This window comes from Zonotrichia leucophrys, chromosome 3, assembly GCF_028769735.1.
Source record: "Zonotrichia leucophrys gambelii isolate GWCS_2022_RI chromosome 3, RI_Zleu_2.0, whole genome shotgun sequence".
NCBI lineage: Eukaryota > Metazoa > Chordata > Aves > Passeriformes > Passerellidae > Zonotrichia > Zonotrichia leucophrys.
Genome location: NC_088172.1, coordinates 58,424,359 through 58,445,778, shown reverse-complemented (window position 1 = coordinate 58,445,778; position 21,420 = coordinate 58,424,359). Strand labels below are relative to the sequence as shown.

The 21,420-nt window shown below is 34.3% G+C and overlaps 1 protein-coding gene across 1 annotated transcript in view; it reads right to left on the bottom strand.

Moving 5' to 3' along the window:
* Positions 1 to 21,420, bottom strand: part of ADGB (androglobin) — a 97,784-nt gene that overhangs the window by 44,203 nt on the left and 32,161 nt on the right. Inside the window, exons 9-14 of the mRNA XM_064706972.1 lie at positions 17,655 to 17,749; positions 15,128 to 15,302; positions 14,309 to 14,399; positions 11,475 to 11,619; positions 3,456 to 3,501; positions 1,728 to 1,893 (exon numbers count right to left, since the gene is read on the bottom strand). Coding sequence (XP_064563042.1) covers positions 1,728 to 1,893; positions 3,456 to 3,501; positions 11,475 to 11,619; positions 14,309 to 14,399; positions 15,128 to 15,302; positions 17,655 to 17,749 — 718 coding nt within the window. The remainder of the gene's footprint in view (positions 1 to 1,727; positions 1,894 to 3,455; positions 3,502 to 11,474; positions 11,620 to 14,308; positions 14,400 to 15,127; positions 15,303 to 17,654; positions 17,750 to 21,420) is intronic.

Below are 21,420 nucleotides of genomic sequence, written 5' to 3'. Positions count from 1 at the left end.
ACTCACAGCTATTTCTCAAAAATGGTTCAACATTATTGGTTATAATAAAGGTAAATAAAATTAATCTCCAGAGAAAGCAGCTGAAATTAATTCATAGATTTGCTTCATTTCTGCACTTTTCCATTGGAGGTCAGCCCACTAATTTTTTTATTTTCAACCTGTAAATGGTAACATGCTAATATTAATTTAATACTTCCATACCCACATAAAAATTACTGGAATGAAGTTTTATACAAAGTATAACTGAAAGATGGACTGTTTTATATATTTTATTAATTTTTTTTAGCCCTGTGCTGTTTGCAGACCTTCAGAAAGTTACATAGTTCCTGACTACAATTTTTTTTTATTTTGATTTCACCAAGGGAGACATAAATGGCTTCAGCTTTAATTGAGGATGGAATCAGATTTGAATCAATGCTTTGGTTACTCAGAAATTTCACAGGAATCCTGATCTAGTTCTGGCATGTCAATTCCTACAATGACTGAAATATTCCTCACTTCTATGAACATTCTTCTTATTTTCATTGTATCTAAGAGGTAGGCATGACAGAGTAGGAAAAGCTTTCAACTGAATAGATATGTGAAATCAAAATCTTAGGTGCCTAATTTTTTCTGAGGGATAAATTCTTCAAAGGTCAATGAAGATGCTCTTTAACAGCTACTTTATCAGTTGACTGTGAAAATAAACTCTCACTTAGAGATAAGAAACTGACAAATGCTTTTTGCCTTAATTAATATAGGTCTACAAAAGGTCGACAGTAATTTAACATTTGGCTAAAAAGGTAGAAAGTTCATATGAAATATTCTCTGTATGTGACCAAGACTTTTAGAGGAAATCAAATTTCTTGTGATGCCTTTTTTTTTTTTTTTTTTTTTTTTTTTTTTTTTTTTTTTTTTTATGAATGTCCTATCTTCCAGGACCTAGGACTACCTAAAACTAGCAAACTAGCATGGAAATCTTAATAAGGCCTAAAGTGATCTAAGAACTTCCTAAAGTTCTTCTACTGCTGGCTGGTATAAAAGTCATACATTCTACTTCAGAGAGTGAGTAGAGTTTAAACATTTTTGAAAATAGAAGCTTCACAAAGAAATCTCAGTTACACATTCAAACAAGAAAAGAACTAGATTAATTTTCTCTGAAAAAATTACTTCCCTCAGCAATCTTATATTCTCTAAAGGATATGTACTCTACCAGGCTCCTTAAATCTGAAAGACAGAAGCTGAAGATATGATGCTACAAGTACTTTTTTCTGTTTTCAGAGGCATAAATGCCTTGGAATTGAATATTGAAAAGAGAATGAGACAAAAACATCTAGTTGATCAAGCAAAGCTATGCTGATGGCAACAGATTTCCACAACTTTCATTTTTCTTTGGAATTGTGTTGTCTTGATGCAGACTGTGCCTGCCCAGTGCCTCATAGTTGGTAAAGGCATCTAATGGCCACAACACTCCATGACCCACAATCTTCCACCCCAGCTGCAGTCTGACAGCTGCTTTATGGGCTGATGTTGTGTTCTCCACTGTATTCTGGAGGACACACCCAAGGCACAGAGCAGGGCTGCAGCCACAGACCCTCTGTCACAGGGACAGTGTGTCTGGTCTGAAGAGTGGCCTATACAAAGAAAATCTGTCATGAAGATGCAGTTTTTATATAGCCATGTTTTGAATTTTATCATTGTTATACAGTATATTGTATGGAATAAACCCCAAACCCTCTATTCCTTACTGGAAACAAATGCAGAAATCTTCAAAGGTAATCCAGGTTTCCCTGGAAACTGAAATCTTTTCTGATGCTGTTTCATCCTTTGATTTAGTCCCTGTCTGGCTCCTCATATCCGTATCAGCTTTCTCTGACGTTTGTTTTGAAGCTAAACTGATATTGTCATGCTCTTCTGCAAAGATAAAAAGACACACAAGAGCCAATACAGTGACAATATGCAATTTAAAGTCGTATCATTCTTAAAAATTACCCTAAAATTACCCATACATCAGTTATTATGCGTACAGTTTAAAAGCTATCCCACTAACCTAAATAACTCAAATGGTGACTGAAGCAACTCTATACAGAAATTTAGGGTTTGAATCTGCAGCAGCTTAAGTAGTTTGACTCAATAAACTACCACATATTGAACTGTGCCCTAGAATCTTCAAAATCAGCTTGTTAGGTATACATACACATGATTTCTGGAAACCTAAATTCATCGACATAAAGAAAAATACATCCCCTTGACCAAAGCTTCAATTCAGGGAAGGCTAATGAGGCAGTATTTGACAACCCACAGAAAAAAACGCAGAGAAATTTGGAGGACACAAAGGCCTAGCCTTGCCTCTGCTACTTAGTACCCTTATGATGCTCCTCCCTTTACCTAGGTCTCCCTTTACCCTCACACAAATCAGTCTAGCTACTTCTAAACAGAAACAGATTTGTACTAAATCACATCAGAAAATCAGAATTAATGTCAGATTCACACCAAAATATAAACACGTAGCCAGGTTTTGCAATCACTCAATAACTTTTTGTGTTGTAATGTAATTTTCTCTGCATTTATTCTCTGAGATTCATATAAGTAGTTACTGAAAATCATTGACCTGGCCCAAAAAGAAGTTTTGAGATAGCTCAACAACTGAGAACAGAAGAACTGAACAGCTATTAATTTAGAATGCATGCTGAGGTAAAAAGATGAGATAATATTCAAACATAAGGTATAACAAATGAGAAAACTATTAGAAACATACATAATTTATATTTAAATGTGCTTTGCAATATTTCATTATCACCAATACACACATAGCTAATGTGTGGCTCTAAATTAGTTTGCACCTCTTATTCAAGAACTGAAAGAAATGCAATATAAGGAAAGGCACCAAAGGCCTTTTTCCTTTCCTTCAACTATGGAAAAACTACCTGAAAGCTGAAAAATCTAGACTTCCTCTTCAATTTAAGATGGGTGTTAGGCTTCTAGTAAAACAACAACAGTACTCTTATTTTTAAGAGCTTCTTACTTTTCTGACCAGATCCTTCAAACATTCAAAGTAACTTTAAAAATGCGGTATTAGTTTTGAAAAAATTTTGAATACTCTTGAAATAGTGATGTAAAACACATTCCAAAGGAGCACACATTAAAATGAAAGCTGGGTTTTGGGTCTTTTTTTGCCATTTTTAAGGAAAAAAAGAGAAAATGCTATAATTCATAGTTCTTAAAAAATAGCTCTCTGTACAAAATCTACCATATGTTCCTGGAGAGTAACTTATGAGAAGTGTTTGAATTTTTTTGAACACCAAACTGAAGATTTTACGTAATTATATATACTAGTAGCAGTTCTTTGAAATCTTTTCCTGTAAAACCAACACCCATAAATAAGGAAGACTGCTGATATATGTACATGAGGATTAACAGACACCAAACAACATGGGGATGGTAAAACTCTGACTATAAACTTTACACACACTTACCTTTACTGAGTACCTCTGCATTTTGTTGCAACGAGGGACTGGTCTTCTATACAGTGAAAAAACAAAACAAGGAAAAAGTAATGATGGTGATTATAATCTTGCATTATTTTGTGAGAGAAAATACCTGATTTGGGGCAGTCCTTCCAGAGACAGAAACAAACTGGTAAGTTATCATCATAGATTTGGGCTGGGTTTTTAAATGAAAAATAAAAGTAGCAAATTTCATCATAATACCTACGTACATATCAGCAACAGACTGATGTTTTTCTAGAGAAGTACATGTCACATGCAATGTGAGATAAAAGCTGTTTCATACACCACTTCACTATTAAAACGATGTTCTTTGATATTACTGGTTTTTGACAATAAAGTAATTTTTATTCTAAGAACTGATATTCATATTCTACAACGGATTCAATTTTTTTCTGTTTCCATTCTTGAAAAAGATACTTGAAAGAGGAACTCCTTTTCCAACAAGCATTTCTTGCTGTGCAAGTGACAGTACACAAATGTAATTAGCAACAGCATCCTTGATTACAATAGCATCTTTTGTTTTCTATCACTGTAGAAATAAAAAGTAGCCTCTTTACTTAATGCTTTTGGCAAAGGACTTTATCCTGGTCAACCCCAGCTCCAAGCTGGGTTTGCTGAACTAATATGAATGCAATATAGATGCTGACACTTGAAGTTTAAATGAAGTTAGCCTGCCTTTCAGAAAGTGCACTCATTAAATTTACAAATACAGGGTCCTAGTCTTTGAGAGATTAAAATTTTAGACTTAAAAACATGTGCCTAGTCATCCTTCCTTCTGACTGCCCCCTTGTCTGCAATATGACATACACTGAAATAGTCACTTCTACCTCTTTCATTTTCTTTTGTGAAGTTGGGCAGGAGAAAGAAATTGCACAGTTTCCAGTTTACTTCCTATTTCAATGCAGTATGATTAATGGCTTAGCTGGACTAACTTTGCCTTTTCAAAGGCAAATATTAAAGCCTAAAAAAGCTTTTACAAACAAATTTCCAAGCTTCCTTTCATCCCAGGTCTCCCTTTACCCAGATTTGCCACCCAAACTCCTCATATATTCCCTCATGTATCTTCACATGTGTTAAAGGTGCTGATGCTGAAGCTGGTAGCACTGACCTGGCCAGCAGCTGGACATATACAGTGTTTTTCTGTTCTGCACTTCAAAGAAGAGCTGTGTGAGCTGTGCTGACTTGGAGCTTTTATGCTTTTTCAGTACAATCAAGAAATATATTTAGAGGGGCAGACAGACATAATTTAGACAGTCTGAGTTAGCCTGGATGGCAGGTCAAAACAGTACCTAAACCTTGCACAAGGTGATTGTGCTGGAAATCCAGGTCTGCCTCAACCCTCCTATTACGGACTACCCTGCATATACTATGTGAAGGGACCCATGAATGCTTCCGTAGAGGAAAACCTCATGGCTTCCTACTTTAATTTCTAGCCCCAGTGAAAGGCTTCCTGCACCATTTCACAAAATCTCTATGGGCTCAGGACATGGGAACAGGCTCAGGCAAAATTTTAGGTGTTTGATACTCTCTGAATTAACAAAGGAAAGACCTGAGCAAATAAACTATGGATTTAAGAGTCTCTATCCCAAAGCTGGAAGTGGCAAATAATTTAATACACATAATTTAACTGTAATATTGTTTATTATGCAAATTTGGAAGTCCCATTTTTGCACAGCACAAATCTGAAATTCTATTCTGAGTCTGTTATGGGCTTTTGTGCTTTTTTGATGTTCATGAGCCAACGCTGGGGACAGACCTAAAATTAAGAGCAACTAAGAGAAAAATTAAGACACTGCTGAAATTGTTAACACTTGGGTTAAGAATTTAGTAATGGAAATATATTGTGCTTTACAGTTATTTTTAAAGATTAATTTATTGTTTTTCTATGAGCTGAAAAGACCACATCTTGCAAATATTCATGTACTTCAACTCCTGTTTGCAGAACTCAGTACACACAACTGTTCAGAACAAGTCAAGCTGTGATCACTTGTCATGTCCCATTGAGAGTCATGTCTCAGCATACAAATCTAAAAAATCACATGGACTATCTCTTCCCTTGAAAATGTGATTTCAGAAGTACACATGCACAGAGCTGTCATATTTCTCCATGTGAGCCTAAAACTTTCAAAATTCCAATGTTGCCAAATTTCTTGTGGGAGTCACAGGACTTACCAAACAGATACATGTCAGCTGTACAATTTATTGAGTTTCTTCTCAGAAATTCTGGGCATGTACAAAGTATAAAAGGCATGAGATCTACTGCATAAACCTTGGAGACTGCAACATCTGTCCAACAAGTCTATCACTTTCTGCCCAATATACTGCTCATGGAAAGTACACATGATCCACACTTCCAGTATGGACATGAGGCAGCTTAATATAAGAGCTACTTTGTCAGTGCTAACAGTTGGCAGCAGGAAAGCCTGGAAAGATACAGAAAATCCTCAAAAATGGCATCAACAGAATTTCCAGCAAAAAAGGAGAAGGTGCCCTGGAAAATCTGGATTCTTAGTAGCTTCATGCAGTCTGAGCTGTGAAACCAGTCTAACCACAGCTGTGTAGAGACTCCCTAGACTCATTTACTCAGTTTTTGGAGCACAAGCATAACACAGTCAAAAGCTGCCTGCTTTTTCAGTGGTACAGGATGTGTTCATCTACCTAATCCTCACCCACTTGGAGACAACTGGAGTGTCAAGAAAGTTCTCATTCTTTTATACTATTGCTTCATGTATTGTGCCTAAGACATTGGCACAGAAATAGAAAATAATTTTTCCACCTTAATGAACACACATTGCCTGAAAAGTCAACTCTGCTGCCACAGTATCTTATAAAGAAATAAATCAGAAAATACTTAGATCCAGCTGTGAACACGGAATGATGCACACAGATTCGGGAAGAAATAATTATTCCTCTTCCTTCAATGAACGGCAAATCTGAATGAAAATTCTGTAGATGACTTAAAAATCTAATTTATCATCTCTTAAATTTCATAATCATTAGTGCATATTTGTAAAAAATAATGGTAACTCATAAATTTATAGCTATCTTGTTATGTTCAAGGTTTCAATTCATATTTTTCAGCCTCCTTACATTAGCTATATTTTTATTTTATTAAAATCTAACACAAAATAAGTTTTAAAATTTATCTGATATTCTTATAAAAACAGTTGCCATTTCTATTGTACAAATTATGCATGGCAAAACTTAACACACAAGTTATTCTGTGAAAAACAGCAGTATTCTTAAAAAATAAACTCTCTGACTATAAGCGCAGGTGAAGGAATAAAGTTTTAGGTACACATTTTTAAGATAAAAAATCCCTCTCAATTCCTTCAAAATTACAAAGATGACCAAAAATATTACTTAAGATCTAAACCTGTATTAAATTTCAAGGTTTGATGTTGACCTGGGAGTTATATCATCAAAGGGTTTTGCATCTACAGTCATTTGGGGAGTCTTTTTTTTCATTTCTCAGTCACTATGCTCACTTAAGGGAATATCAGTTTTCATTTTACCTGTAATGAGAGAGTAGGTAACAGAGGTGGGTTTTGAAAAAAGGAAATGTTACAAAAGAACAAACATCTGCAAAGCTGTACACAAACTGAGGTATAGAAATAGCTTAAAAATACTGGATTATGAATTTGTCACCTCTTATACTTAGTCTCTAATGTTGAAGCTGCCCTATATGCATGTGCAAGTAGACAATTGTGGGCCCATTAAAGTGTCTCTATACTACAAATGTCTAAATTCCTCCTCTCAAGTCTCTTTTCATTTATGTGCCTTATATGTCATGTGTAATTTTTCCCTGAAAATAATAAGCAGGGAATTTCCATTTTATGCAGGGTGAAGTAATTTTCAAAATGATAACATTTGTGAGGAAAATAGATTTGTTTTATTTCCTACCTAGCTCTTCTGGTGACTCAATACCAATACAACACAAGAAGGATTGGAGAGAAAAGAAGTATAAGCTTGTTATGACACATCAGTCAGTAACGTTTATGGGGAACACGAAAAAAGCACACATGAGCATGCAAATTAAATAAAATGGTATCAGTTGCACACCAGAAGATAATGGACTGAATTAAAAAACATGAAAAAAACATTAACATTGAAGAACAAGGTTTTTGTATTGTATCACTGGGAGAGTTTGGAGACTCTAACACTTTTGTGCTAGAAATTGGCATTGCCAGGGAGCTTGACACTGAAGAGGCCACAAAGAGAAATATGCTTAAGATGTATGAACATAGCAATCAGTTCAATATATTAAAATATCTACTAGCCTTTGCACATACTGATGGTAAACATATTCTGGTTTTCTTGCTTTGCATATCCTCAAACAGAACACATAGAGCTTTATTCTCAATGGATTTGGAGATAACTTCTATCAAAAAATTCATCTCAATGAAGAATATTCAAGTAGGCTTTTGAATGGCAGATCTACAAGGAAACATCTATCTACTCCAGGACAATCTTTTTCTCAGAAGCATTTGACAAAATTACTGTTGCAGAAATCTGCAAGACTGTGCAATTTATATATGGTGACAGTTTTGGTTTTTTCTTGGCCACAAAATACTTTCACATGTATTTAATTGTGTGCTACACTTATAAATTACTTACCTTTCTATTGAACAAGCATAAGAGAGAGTCTCTCCATATAAGAATTTGGCTCAAAGTTATGGAGTTTTTTAAAAAAATGGACAAAATTAATTTTCTTAAGAACAGTGATTTAAGATAAATTTAACTGCCAAAATTAGCTATTTTAAAATATTTTTCTCTAGTGCAAATCCAAATGCTACCAGGACCATAAAATCAATGAATGGGAAAGTCATAGCAAAAAAAAAAAAATTGAAAAATTAAATAATGAAGCATTTCTATATTTTAACATGAATACTTTGAGGACATGAGAGATAATGGCATGTCTTTCAACTTCATATTTTTCAAAGAAGGTACATCTAGCTCCTAGAATTTTGTCTTTCATGTATCACTTGTCTCTGTTTCTGTGACAACAGACCTTAGGAACAGTGAATCAGATATTCAGTAAAGTTACTTCATGCAGTTCACATTAGAGCGAATTGAAATATGCCAATTTAAACTTGTTGAGCATCTAGCACAGCAGCTGACTGAATTTCAGTCAGCTTAAAGCATAGAACTGCTGTATCCCAAAGATTTACCAAATCTGTATCAAAGGTTTTAAAGCTGATGTCTCCTGACTAGTAATCACACAGTTTAAAATGGAGACAAAGTTATTCACATTCAGTATGTTGCAATACAAAATTCTAAAAATTAGCAATAATAAAGCGAATTCAGGATATCAAAGTTTCTCTTTCAGTGTTTGCTTTTTTAATCACTAATTGATTTGTTTTCAAAAAGGATATATTACTATCTCAAGTTTAAAAACTACAGAAAGCAAGCTCGTCCTTTATGAATTTGCGAGAAGGTATCCACATAATTTTGTTAATGAAAAGATTTAATATATGAAAAAAAGAAGATTGTCCTCCAAGTTAAAAACCATTTTCTTTTATAATCTGTAAAAATGAAGTTCTCCTTGCATACTCTAGCTATTAACAGACATAGAATTTTCAACTGAGGTTTAAATTGAGACAAAAGTAAAGTTCATGTACAAGTCAATTAGCTGTTCATAACTTCTTACATTCCATGCCTGAATCAGATTACCCTGCCTACATCACATTCATGTCTTCTTCCAACCATTCCAGTTTTATCATGTATTTTCATACTTGCTCTTGTGTCTCCTTGATTGCATGTCCTACTGTAATAGATCATCCTTCAAATCACTCTTGGACTAGGGGAGAAAATCTAAGCCATGTTTCACACTCCTTCAATGCTTCCAGCACATAAACTTCTATTAATTTGTAACTAGCCAAATCTATATTTGTACACCTAGAGACTGAATTAATGAAAACAATAATTATTATTTGCTATAAGATGCTACTTTGATTTATGAGATTTTATGATACTTTTATTTCTAATCATCTGTCCTGTTCATGTTGGATATTAAGTTTTGCACTTTTAAGATTGGTTCTAAGAGTGAAGAGGTGGGAGAAGAAGCACAGAATTTGCAGAAATTGCACTTGTTGGTTCACATTCTTTCTTTCGGTGCGTGTTTGTAGCATGAACAGTGAGAAAGAACTTTATTTTGCTTTTAGTTAGTTTTTTTTGCTAGCTGAAACAGAGAGTTTTTGCACTGTAGCATGGTTTTGTTTTGGTTTTTTTTTTGGAACTGTCCAAACTGATTTTGGATTGAAAATTTAGAAAAAATACTGGAAGCTCACACTGTGTCCCACTGAGGCCTGGGATGCAGCATGTTCCAGAGCAAGAGAGACTGAAAACGGACTGAGCAAGCTGAGCTACAGCCAGCAAAAAGGATTTTCTGAATTTTCCATCTCTTCAGAACAGCAAGTGGTTCCATTGTTCAATATTATTCATTTTTTTCATATTTGTGAATACTTTCCTTGTTAAAATAAACAGGTTTTTCCACTTTTCTCCAAGGAAATCTTTCCCAAACTGGTGGGGAGGAGAGGCCGCTTGAATTTGTTTCTAGAAATACCTCATTTCAGAGGTTTTTTTCCAAATTGGTCCCAAACCAAGACATACTTACCTTTTTACCCTGCTGCTTTTTGTAAGGATTTTTATATTATGCCATTATTAAAAACACTTTTAAAGGTAAAGTACTATTGAAGTACTAATTAGGCTATTGTTTATAAAATGCACACAAAATACTGAAGAGCTAAATATATCACAGAATCAGAGGTCATAGATATATTCTATTGTAAAGCATTCTTCTTCACTGCAGAATTGCCTTATATTAAAATCATTAAATCCACTAATGATAACCACACATGTACCTTATCTAAACACAGAGCATACATATAAATCTGAAATATAAAAATGGTATGAGGGTACTCTGCAGAGGAAATATAAATAGACACTCCAAAAATTACATAGAAAATTACCTCCCATAATTTAAAAATTTAAAGCCAAAAGAGAAATGCTATCAAATGGTCTTCTGAGTAGTGTTTGCTGCAGTCAGATTGAAATTGAAGAGATGCTGGCTCTGCCATATTGAGTCTCTTTGTACGTATTGAGCAAATGAAATAACTTCAGAGGAGCTCTGTTTGCTTCTTTTAAAGCGAGTATTTAAGTCTTTATTTCTCTATGTTGCCCACTATTTCCCCATATGAGATATTTTTTCATGAAATGTATTGTTCAGAAAGTCCTTAAAAGTATCATTTTTTCTCTGTTAAGCATGTAAAATTTAAATATTAGAAGGAGCATTTGTTAAAGATTTATCTAAAAGCAGACTATGGTAGCATATACACATTCCATTTAAAAACAGAAATAACAAAAACAATTACAAAAATCAGTAATTACAACTTTCCAAAGTTATCCTGGTAATGACTCATTAAATTTATGTAAGATTAATGTTATCTATCTTGGAAAATTTCATTCCCTCACAGAGTTGCACAGGAAGCCTAAGCTTCTGGCTTACCCAGAAGTCCTTCCATTTGGTCTTAAATGAGGATGCCATTTTAGGGCATGTGTTAATAAAGTTTACATTTTTCTAGTCACATGCAAAGGTACATCTTCCTCTGCATTCAAAATAAACTACTCATAATATAAAGTAATATTTATTTAAAACACTGCAGACTATCTTCTTAAGATACTCCCATCAAAAGGATTTTAAAGAGCGAAACCAAGACAGTGTTAGCAATAGAACTTTTATAATGTGAGGGAAAATCATAAAAAATAAAGTTGAAGAATAGGCACTAAGAAAGATTTCCCAATCAGTACACATCAATATAACTATAAAGTGGAAATGATAAGGAAGTTAGTTAAATAGCAAAGGAAAAAGCTTTCTGAAATGTCTTTGAAAACATATATTTCAGTATTAAGTAGTTTTATTTTAACTTTTCCTCTCCTTTGTAATATAAAACTAGGTCAAGTTTAAAAAAATAGAAATACTATTACCTGAGAATAATCTTCTGCATTTGAGTGTCTCCCATTTTGATTCATATCCCCATTACTGTCATATTCATTTTCATCAGTTTCAGTAACAGAAGCGAGATGGGACATAGACTGAAATCCTTTTTTGAGGATAGACTTTGAAACGTGGCTATATAATAAAAGACAACGCACACACTTTAATCCATACATTTTCTTTCAAATGACAGTCTTCATAACTATTCTTAACAGAATTTTGTCAAAATAATTTGTGTTTCCTTTATTTTGAAAGATTCCTAGGGCAGCACAGAATCCATATCTTCATATACTTCTTGTCTTTACTGCTTGGCACTACACACAACCCTATGATAGAAAGACCTCTTAACTAACCCTCAAAAAAGCAAAATCCAAGCCAGCTGAAAACTAGATGATAATGTCAGAAGTGAATAAATTACTATGGCCCCTCAACAAGAAAAAATACTACTTTAATGGATGTAAGAAAAAAAGTAAAATGTTTTGTGTCAGAATACTTTTTTTTCTTTTCCCTCAAAGTGGGTCTCCATAGCTACCAGACCCCTAAAACACAGGATAACCAAGGAAAACTGTGCAGGCCTATTCTGGTACTAGCAAAAGAAAGCTCTGTTGCTGACTTCACTGGAGGCAGGAGTAAAAACTGAAGGAAATGTAAGTAACTCTTTGCTTGTTAAGTGAAGAATGAGAAGAACAAGACCAAAACAATTTTGCATTCATCCTAATTAGACTTAAGTGTGTAATTGTGCTATTACAGCAATAAAGAACAAATTAAAATTCAAGCATGTATTATCTAGCCCCCTTTCTAAGGACTGAGATAATGAAAGATCAAGATCTTTTGCAGTAACAGTCAAAATTATTTCCCCTTTAAGTGTTTCAAAATAATTTATTAGAAGAAAAGGAAAAGATTAAAAAATTTTAGTCCCAACTGTGTATCTAAGTCCCTTATCTTATTTAAACAGCTATTTTGCTTGAATGAAATATTAATACCTGCTATATATTTTTTGGCTACTACCTGTTAATTAAATCACAAAGATTAAAGTAGAGAATTGTCATGGAAACTTAACACATTAAATAAACTATCCTTCCCCAAATGGGGTAAGTTGACCATGAAGCAATCAATCAAACATAAAAGAACAATATAAAATCTGTTAAAGTGCAAATACTTCAACACCTTCAGTATCAAATCTCTCATTACATTGATAGTCTGTTAATTGCTTAGAGCAATTATAATATATTTCTACTCCTGCTGTTTGAAAACAAGCAGTAATTTAAGTACTTTAAACTAACAAAATGCAACTGTACCAGCAAAACAATTACATTCCCAGAATATTCCAAGGTCATGTCATCCATGGGAAAATGCTGATGTTCAATGAAAATTACAAATATCTAACTGGTTTATTATTAGTCTGTCATATTATGATAATCAAAATGTAGAACCTGCCACATATTAGTAATTTAGTCAGTTTATTTAGAGATGTACTCAACAAAAGGTGTACACACCCTAAGAAAATACACAGATGTCCAACAATTTACAACCTATTGTTAGACTCAAGTCTCAAGAAAAGGCATATCCTCCAAAACAACATAATCCTTTCAGTGTACACTGGGTATAAGACACATTCAATTCTTCATGAAAGAAGCTCAATCAGAATAAGAGAGACAGGATGAATAATTCTATACCTTGTCTGAATGTTCACATCATAAGCTGAAGCCTGACAGAAGTGCATTATGCAGTGTGTCCCAGGGTAAAACCCACAGCTCTGATACATTTTATGGTAATCTTTCTTTTCTCGTCAGGGAGCAAGTACTATGCTGAGCATGGAATATTAACAAGAAGTCATGTATACAACAATTTCTGAAACTTCTCTAAGACACCCTGTACAAAGACTTTAGTTTTCAAGGGTTTATTGGACTTCCAAACAAGTCTTCCAAACAAGGCATTTATACAAAGCTGTGTTTTGACCATGAGCATTTTCGCTTGCACTCTCAGGCCTATTGTAACAATCATGAACAGAGAACAGCCTCTTTTATTCATGAACATTAAGAGTTCCATATCAAACTTGTGATGCCCATGAAAATACTGACTGGCTAGCCAATTATTTCCCTGTAATATGTTAGAATTAAAAAAGACCAGTAGTTTGAAGAAAAATTTGAAATACTTCAAGGAATATTCTTATTTCTGGCAGAAGTAATCTAGCAAGAATTCTACATCCTTGGGCCCACTGGGTAGAGAATCTGGCAATATGTCTTTGCCTGACAGCATTCCCTGTCCTCCAATATCAGAAGCCCTGAGAAGTGTACATCTACCTAGGGGACTGTCTGTCCTGGATGTGACAAGTGTGCATGTCCACTCCCTGGGACACTTTCTCAGCAGTGCAGACATGAGCAGATTGTAGGGAGAAAAGCTAAGCCCAGAGATTCGCATCCCCAACAGAAGTGTGTGCTGCACTCCCAAAACAGGAGTTGTTTGTAAGCCTCAAAGACTGGAGGGTGAACACAATTGTGTATGTATGCACCTGTGTGCCTGATTAGACCATCTTGGGATTAGCTAGAGGAAACTGTTCAGAAGTTTTTAGGTGTTTATTAGCATTTTGTAAGCATCTAGTATACAAACTTAGCTGTTGTATTGCCAATATGGATCCTAAATGTACAGTTCACTGATAGGTCCTTAATTACACGACACCAATGCATCAACAGAATGCTTTGTCCTGATGTGCTTCAGCAGCACATGATCTGAGCAGTTTTCCCCTGTGACACAAGTAAAGAGCCATTGCACTTTCACAATACACTTTCACAATGCTAATGTTGAAACTACATTATATACTTACGTGTTCGTTGGTATTTTCATAATATCCAATTTGTATTTAATAAATAGGCTAGCAATCTCAACGAATTTTTCAGGTTTCTCTACCACAGGCTCTGGGAAAAAAGCAACTTGTTAAATATTTACATTCATAAAAGTAATTAATACTATTAATGTTGAGAAATAATTTCCAATGGGGACTTGTCACCCGTAAATAATTTTCAAAGTATTATCATATACACTTGAATGGAACAGAAAACACAGGGGTGGTTCTAGGTGACATATAATGAAAAAATAAATGCATTATACTCAGTTCTTCAGCATGCAAAGTATTAAATTATGCCAACTTATATGCAAGGTTGTCCAGGGTAGCTCAAAACAACTATGGCAGCACTTTTTGCCTTTGCCAATTTCCTCTTTCTTATCCCAGTATACTTTGCTAGCCTGCCTGCAACACTTTCATGCTCAAGCTATCATCTCATATCATGCATCTAACTCCATTTTGCAGTACAGACAACCCTAGAAAAAAATTACTCTAAACCCCGTGAGTTGATGTAGCAGGACTAGTCACATACTTTAAATTTTTAAAAGGTGTTCAGAAGCTTTCATGGCTCTGCATCAGAGAGCTTCTGTGTTATTTTGATAACATCCTCTCTTCATTTGCTCCACTAGAGTGCTTTTTTCAACATAAATTAAGACACTTCTTAAAGCATGTAGGAAATATGGCTAAGAGGAAGTAATACAAAATTGAGTTCAACTGAAACTAAGCTAACAGATGATAAGTATGGTCCTGAAATAATTAAAACGTAATTACAAATTTATTTTGGATTTTTAGTAGACAGACCTGGGGGTTCACATTTCAGAACAACTTCCTTTTTCGGACGGAAAAGCTTCCAAGGAGGAATTGCTGGTGGTTCTGGAGGTGCTACCAGAGGACAGGACCTTGTTCTAGTTATCAGGACAGGATGGCTATGTATATGGCAAAGCCCATATTGCCTCATCTTTTCTGAAGAATCAGCCTACAAAACATGGAAGGACAACCTGACTGGCTCAGATCTTCTTTCTCCTCATATCGGTCTAACAAAAAAGAACAGTATGCACACAAAGGAATGTAATAGCTTGTATAACAAATAAAATTAATATAGTCAATCTGGCAAGACTACCCAAAAACATGTTTATTGGAATTTGATATTCAGCACCAAAAGTATACTTAGAAGTGTTTACATGCATTTTACTTTTTATAATAGATTCACCACTTCTTTAACTTATTTATATAAGCATAACATACAAGTGAAGAGAATGAATATGTAAGAAAACAATAGACACAATATTTTATTTTGAATAATAATCCTTAAAAACACTTTCTGGGAGAAAAAGTCCTTACTCCATGATGAGTTTATAGAGTGTTAAAATTCTAAAATCAATTGTTCTTTTAGATAATTTGTAAAAATTCCGTAATGTATTGCTTTGAACCAACACAATATTAAAGCTAGGTTTTTTATTTGATGGCCCATTTATAAAACACAATAAAGACACTTCAGTTGACCTATATACCAAAGCCCTTAGGAACAGACTTAAGAGCAATTTTAGATGTGGACATCTAGTGGTGCTCTTCCCACTGAAACAATAATGGTCTAGTACTTAACATCACACCTGAAAGCTTCGTTAGAAGACTTTATACATAATTTTAATTTTAAAAGCACACTTTCTTTTACATGCTAAATAAATCACTGATAACTTATTTCTTCAAAATACTAATCAGCAAGTCTCTGATTGCATCTACTAATTTTAAAATGTTCCTTTGGTTCTGTATTTATGAGCTCTGTAGAGAAGAATGTTGTGGTTGTCAGTTAGCTGAAGAGTGGGGAACAATTTAAAGTAAAAATGTCAGTTAAAATATCCACAGTATCTTATAAAGATTGAAATGGATTTTGAAGATAACCAGTTAGGCATCATAAAGGAGAATTTATCTGTTGAGTACACTACAGACTTGTATGACTCAATTACTGATTTTATTTTTCATTTTATTTGAGCAAACTAAGACAAATTCAAGACACAACAATCCAAGGAAAACCACACTAGAAAGTAAAGCTAAAAGGGGTACTGCAAAAATTCATGAGGGAAATTCCGGCACAACTGCAGTCAATGACAAAATTTTTTCCAAGTTTAGGGAGCAACTCTTATCCCAGTGAATTCATTTTCTAGACTTTGTTTCAATCAGTGTAGTTTTTGTCTGCCCTTGAATATGGTGGGGTTTTTATCCATAAGAAATCTTCTACACTTCTATATTGAATTTCTGTCCACTTCCATTTTTCTGTCAAGTCTTTACAAAAAAACTAGTTTAGACATATAGATTCATCTGTCTCATCCTATTTGGTCTGCCATACCTCTTTTTCAGTAATCTCTATATCCCAACAGACTGTAGTCGAGTTTGAGACTCAGGGTGTTAAGTTGGCAGGAAAGATACAAGCCCATGTCCCTGCTTCCACTTTGCTTTTTGACGACTAGCATTACTTATTATTAGCAAAGGGACAATATTGACTGAGACCTTATATTAAAATAAATTAAAACAATACCACAAATAACAAGTTATTCTAAAAAGTTGCCTAAAATACACAGCACAATTTTTAAAAAGAAAATAGTGCAAGAATTAAGTGCACTAAAGCATAACACCTGCAAAACATTCCTGGAAATTTCTTTACTTTATGAAGCTTACCAGTTTCCTGAGAAGGCAGCTTAAAATGTAACGATCTAACTATGATAGATGTAATTTAAATGTACAAAAAAAAAAAAAAAAGGAAGCCTAGTTAATAATCGACTTAAGAAAGCCTGTTCTGGCATTATAAAAAGCTTTCTAAGGAGTGTGACTGCATTAAGGGCTACACTTTTTCCAGCTGCTTTTACCAGTTACAACACTAATGACAGAAATTGATATAAACATGGTATTTCTACAACATGCTATAACAACAAGCAATATACTGGAAAATGCATATCAGGGAATCTTAACTGCAGTCTTCAAAAAATTAAAATTCATGTTTTTCAAGTAGCCCTTAAAATAATTAGACTTTCCATTCAAAAGTATCTCATCATGACACATATTCTAGTCGACATCTAGTCTCTCCCAGGAGACTTCAGCTTCTGGAATCCTGAGGAAAGTGGAGGAAAGCTGAGTAAAATCAGCAAGCTTTGGCAGGAAAACACATGTCCAGAACACAGAAGTACCAAAATATAAATTTTACTGACAGTCATCATCTAGCGGCTGTTTCATTGTGCTAATTGTATTCTTTTAGTTATAACATTGTTGCAACAAAATGAAACACTCTGATAACAAAATAAGTAATGCTTTCCTGTCCTGAGAGCACAGATCTCACCATTCGTGTTAATGAAAAAATGTCCTCTTCAAACAAGTACAGCGGTGTGCAGGCAGCGTACGCCACCACTTCTGGCTCAGGTGGTGGGGGTGTTTCTACAGAAAACATCAACATGCTTTAGAACAAGGCAAACAGTAAAAAAATGTAGCTGTAGCTCACACTAAATTATTGCGCTTTCTCTGCCTTATTTTTATTACTATTTTCTTTGTCTGACGGTTATTTTATTCAAAAGAAGAGCTCATTGTAATGCACTTTGAATAGAAACCATGGACAGAAAAAAACACATCATTTAAATTGTCAACAGCATTTGCGTATTTTACTTATTTTTCATAAATTAGTAACATAAAATACAATTTAAAAATATGACAGGTCAGAGGTAGCTTTCAACATTTTTTTGTTTTATTTCAAATTTTAAAAATGGTAGATACTAGCATAAAGAAAACAATACATGCAATCCGTGTAGATGAAGCAAAAACATTTTGATTGGTCAGTACTAGTTAAATGCATCTCACCAGTGAAGGCAAAATTTGATCTTGCCAACAAAAGGATCCAATGGCCAGAGCTCTGGCCATTGCTGCCAAGGGATATGGAGATAGAGATAAGTAATTTTAGAAACATAGTGCCTGTAAACCTGGGCAGCTGTTCTCACTTCTGTCAAGCAGATGAAAAAATGGAGGTAATGATGGCTGCCTCAGAAAGTATGAAGCTCTAATCCCAGATACCTTGTAGAATTGTGTGCCTGTAATTCTGCTATAGACAAGGAATAGAAACAGGGGCACATTCACTTTGTTAACCCCAGAAATCTGTTGCACTAGGCAACCACACGATCATCTCCTACTCTCACCTGTGAAAGAAGCCACTGCTAACTCCTGAATCATGAAGAGAAGACAAAGATGTCTGGTAGTCAGTTCATTCATGTGGAAGGGAAATTAAAAGTCTAAAACATAATACTTGAAATATACATTTCTGGTTTTAAAAAAAAGACATCTCAAAAAGGTAGGTATCTATTTCCCTCTACTTTTCCTTAGTCATCTCAGAAAGTTTGGAGACAAGGTTGGGACACTTGTTTTTCAGAAGAATGTTTTTTAGGAAAAATTTCTTCACAGAAGGAGTTGTTAATCATTGGAACAGGCTATCCAAGGAAGTGCTTGAGCCATCATTCCAGGAGGTATTAAAACTATATGTATATGTGGCACTGAGGAACATGGTTTAGTGGTGGGCTTGCAGTACAGGTTAACAACTGGATTCAATGAACTTAGAGGTCCTTTCAAACCTAAATGATTCTCTGATTCTATTGTCATCTAAAACTCCAGTAAAATTATCTGTATCTGTCATTGTTCCCCTCAGCTTAACCTCAAATACAGAATAATTGCTTCCTATGTTTAATAAATATTCAACTGCAAGTTGCACTAAGAATAGGTATTTTCTGTGAAATTAAATAAAACAAAGCTATCTGCATATAAATAGGTAAGTGTCTGGAAATTACAGTTTATCAGACCTAAAATCTATTTATTTAGAGGGTATGCACCATTTTATTCTCAAAGTATAATATCTTTGCATCTTAAATATTCTTCCAGGAATTCAATTATCCAATTAAATATAAGCTAAAGGCAAGTAAGTGTTACTTTCCAATGGATTCTTAGTTTTTCTCACTGCATGCTTGTGATTCCCATGTTAATCACATGTTAATCTTGTGTTAGTTGAGAGTTTCAACTTATTTAAAAGCAAGGCTATAATTAACATTAATATCAGCCCTTACCAATATATCTGATATGTTACAAACACAGCAATATTAGCTATGATGTCCTGCACATTTACAGAACATTGTGCCACAAGGCATACCAATCTCATTGCATGTGGGAAGTATCTCTGAAATAAAAGTATTTAATCAAATATCAGGTGGAATGTAAAGCTGTCATATTTAGTCCAGATGGGTTGTGAAATAAAATGTTTTCAGGGCAGACAATAAAGAGCAATGAACAAATTATTAGAGCATGCAAATAATTAATACACATAATATCTACTTTAATAATACTATTACAATACTAGCACATTGTGCCAGTCGAGTTAAAAATTGCATATTATTTGATCTTTTTTCACTGTACAAAAAATGAGGATGAGGTATACAAATTATTTGGCACCAAGTGTAATGATGGTTAGTGTGGATTCAGTATTTGGGGAAACTAGTTAAAACTGATAGCTTGATAAAATTGCATAATTAGATGAAAAATTTTATAATACACAGTACAACAAAACAGATTCAGCAAAGCCTATTATTTTATCCATCAGTGTGGATACAGGAATTCTGCAGTGCTTTGCTAAAAATTCTGATTTTATACTTATAAAATATAAGTATATAAGAATACTTATGTTTCACACTTGCAGCTTTGCAAATTCTCTTACAGAGAATGAGTACTAAACAACCCCAAAAAATGCTTCCGTCCCTTTGGAAAGGGAAAGTAAGATTTTAATTGATTGATGTAAAATACACATCCAATCACTTAAAAAGGAAGTTCAGGAATTAAAACTGTTGATTTTAATAGATCTTAACAATTTTTGTTTATCATATGTTTTACATATGACTTGCAAAGAATTTTCTCACTCTTAATGTTTCTTTTAAATATTTATCTATCAAACAAGAGTTGATGATGTAGTATAACTTTCCAAGGATTAATGATGACAGATGAAGACCACAAAGGTGGGTCTGGATCTGAGGGCTGGAGAATCTCTCCTATCAAGAAGGGTTAAAAAAGTTTGTATTGTCCAGCCTGGATTAGAGAAGGCTCCATGGAGATCTTAGAGTAGCCTTCCAGTATCTAGAGAGGAGCTTACAAGAAAGATGAAGAGAGATTCTTCTGGCCATGGAGTGATAGAACAAGGGGCAATTGTTTTAACTGACCCCTCTGAAAGAGAGCAGGCTTAGATGAAGAAAGAAAATTCTTTTCTGTGAGGATGTTGAAGCACCAGAATAGGTTGCTCAGAGAAACTGTGGATGTCTCATCCCTGGATGTGTTCCAGGCCAAGTTGCATGGGGGGGCTCCGAGAACTCTGGCTTAGTGTAAGGTATCACTGCCCATGGCAAAGGCCTGAAACTAGATGATCTTTAAGGTTGCTTCCAACCCAGACCATTCTATGAAAACACAACAGTTGGCTTTCAATATCCTGATCATCAGGTCTGCAGCTCAGATGTTAACTCTGCATATTGGATTTGCTTTGCATATTGGAAGTTTTGAGTTTTCAGAAAAACAACTTGTGTGCTCTTCAGAATTGACATAAATATCATAGAATGATGATATGCTCTTGAAAACCAAAACATTAGGCTTCAGTCCATCTTGCAAATGAAAACTCTTGAATAGGTAAAAGAAAAATTATAACAATGTTACAGTTATGTGATGTTTATCTCATTGACTCTGATGATTGCAGATCTACTTGAGTTCAGAAACTTCTAAGTATAATAATAATCTCTTCTGTGATTAGAACACTTCTGTGACATAGAAGATATTGTCTTTAATTACAGAATTTGTATCAAGGTACGATGAGATTAGCAAAATACATGGCTAATTTGTAGAAGAAACTCCCAAATTCCCAGCTAATGACCTTTCAAATGGAATAGCATTCCCTTTCCAGCAGTTCAGAAATTATTAAGAAACTCAGTAGTTTGGAAACCTAAATACAAACAAAGTGGTGATTCTTTATAGGAACAAGGTGATTGAGCACCTTTTTGCATATAGGTAAAACCTTACAAAGGGAAGGCCTGGTAAAATCA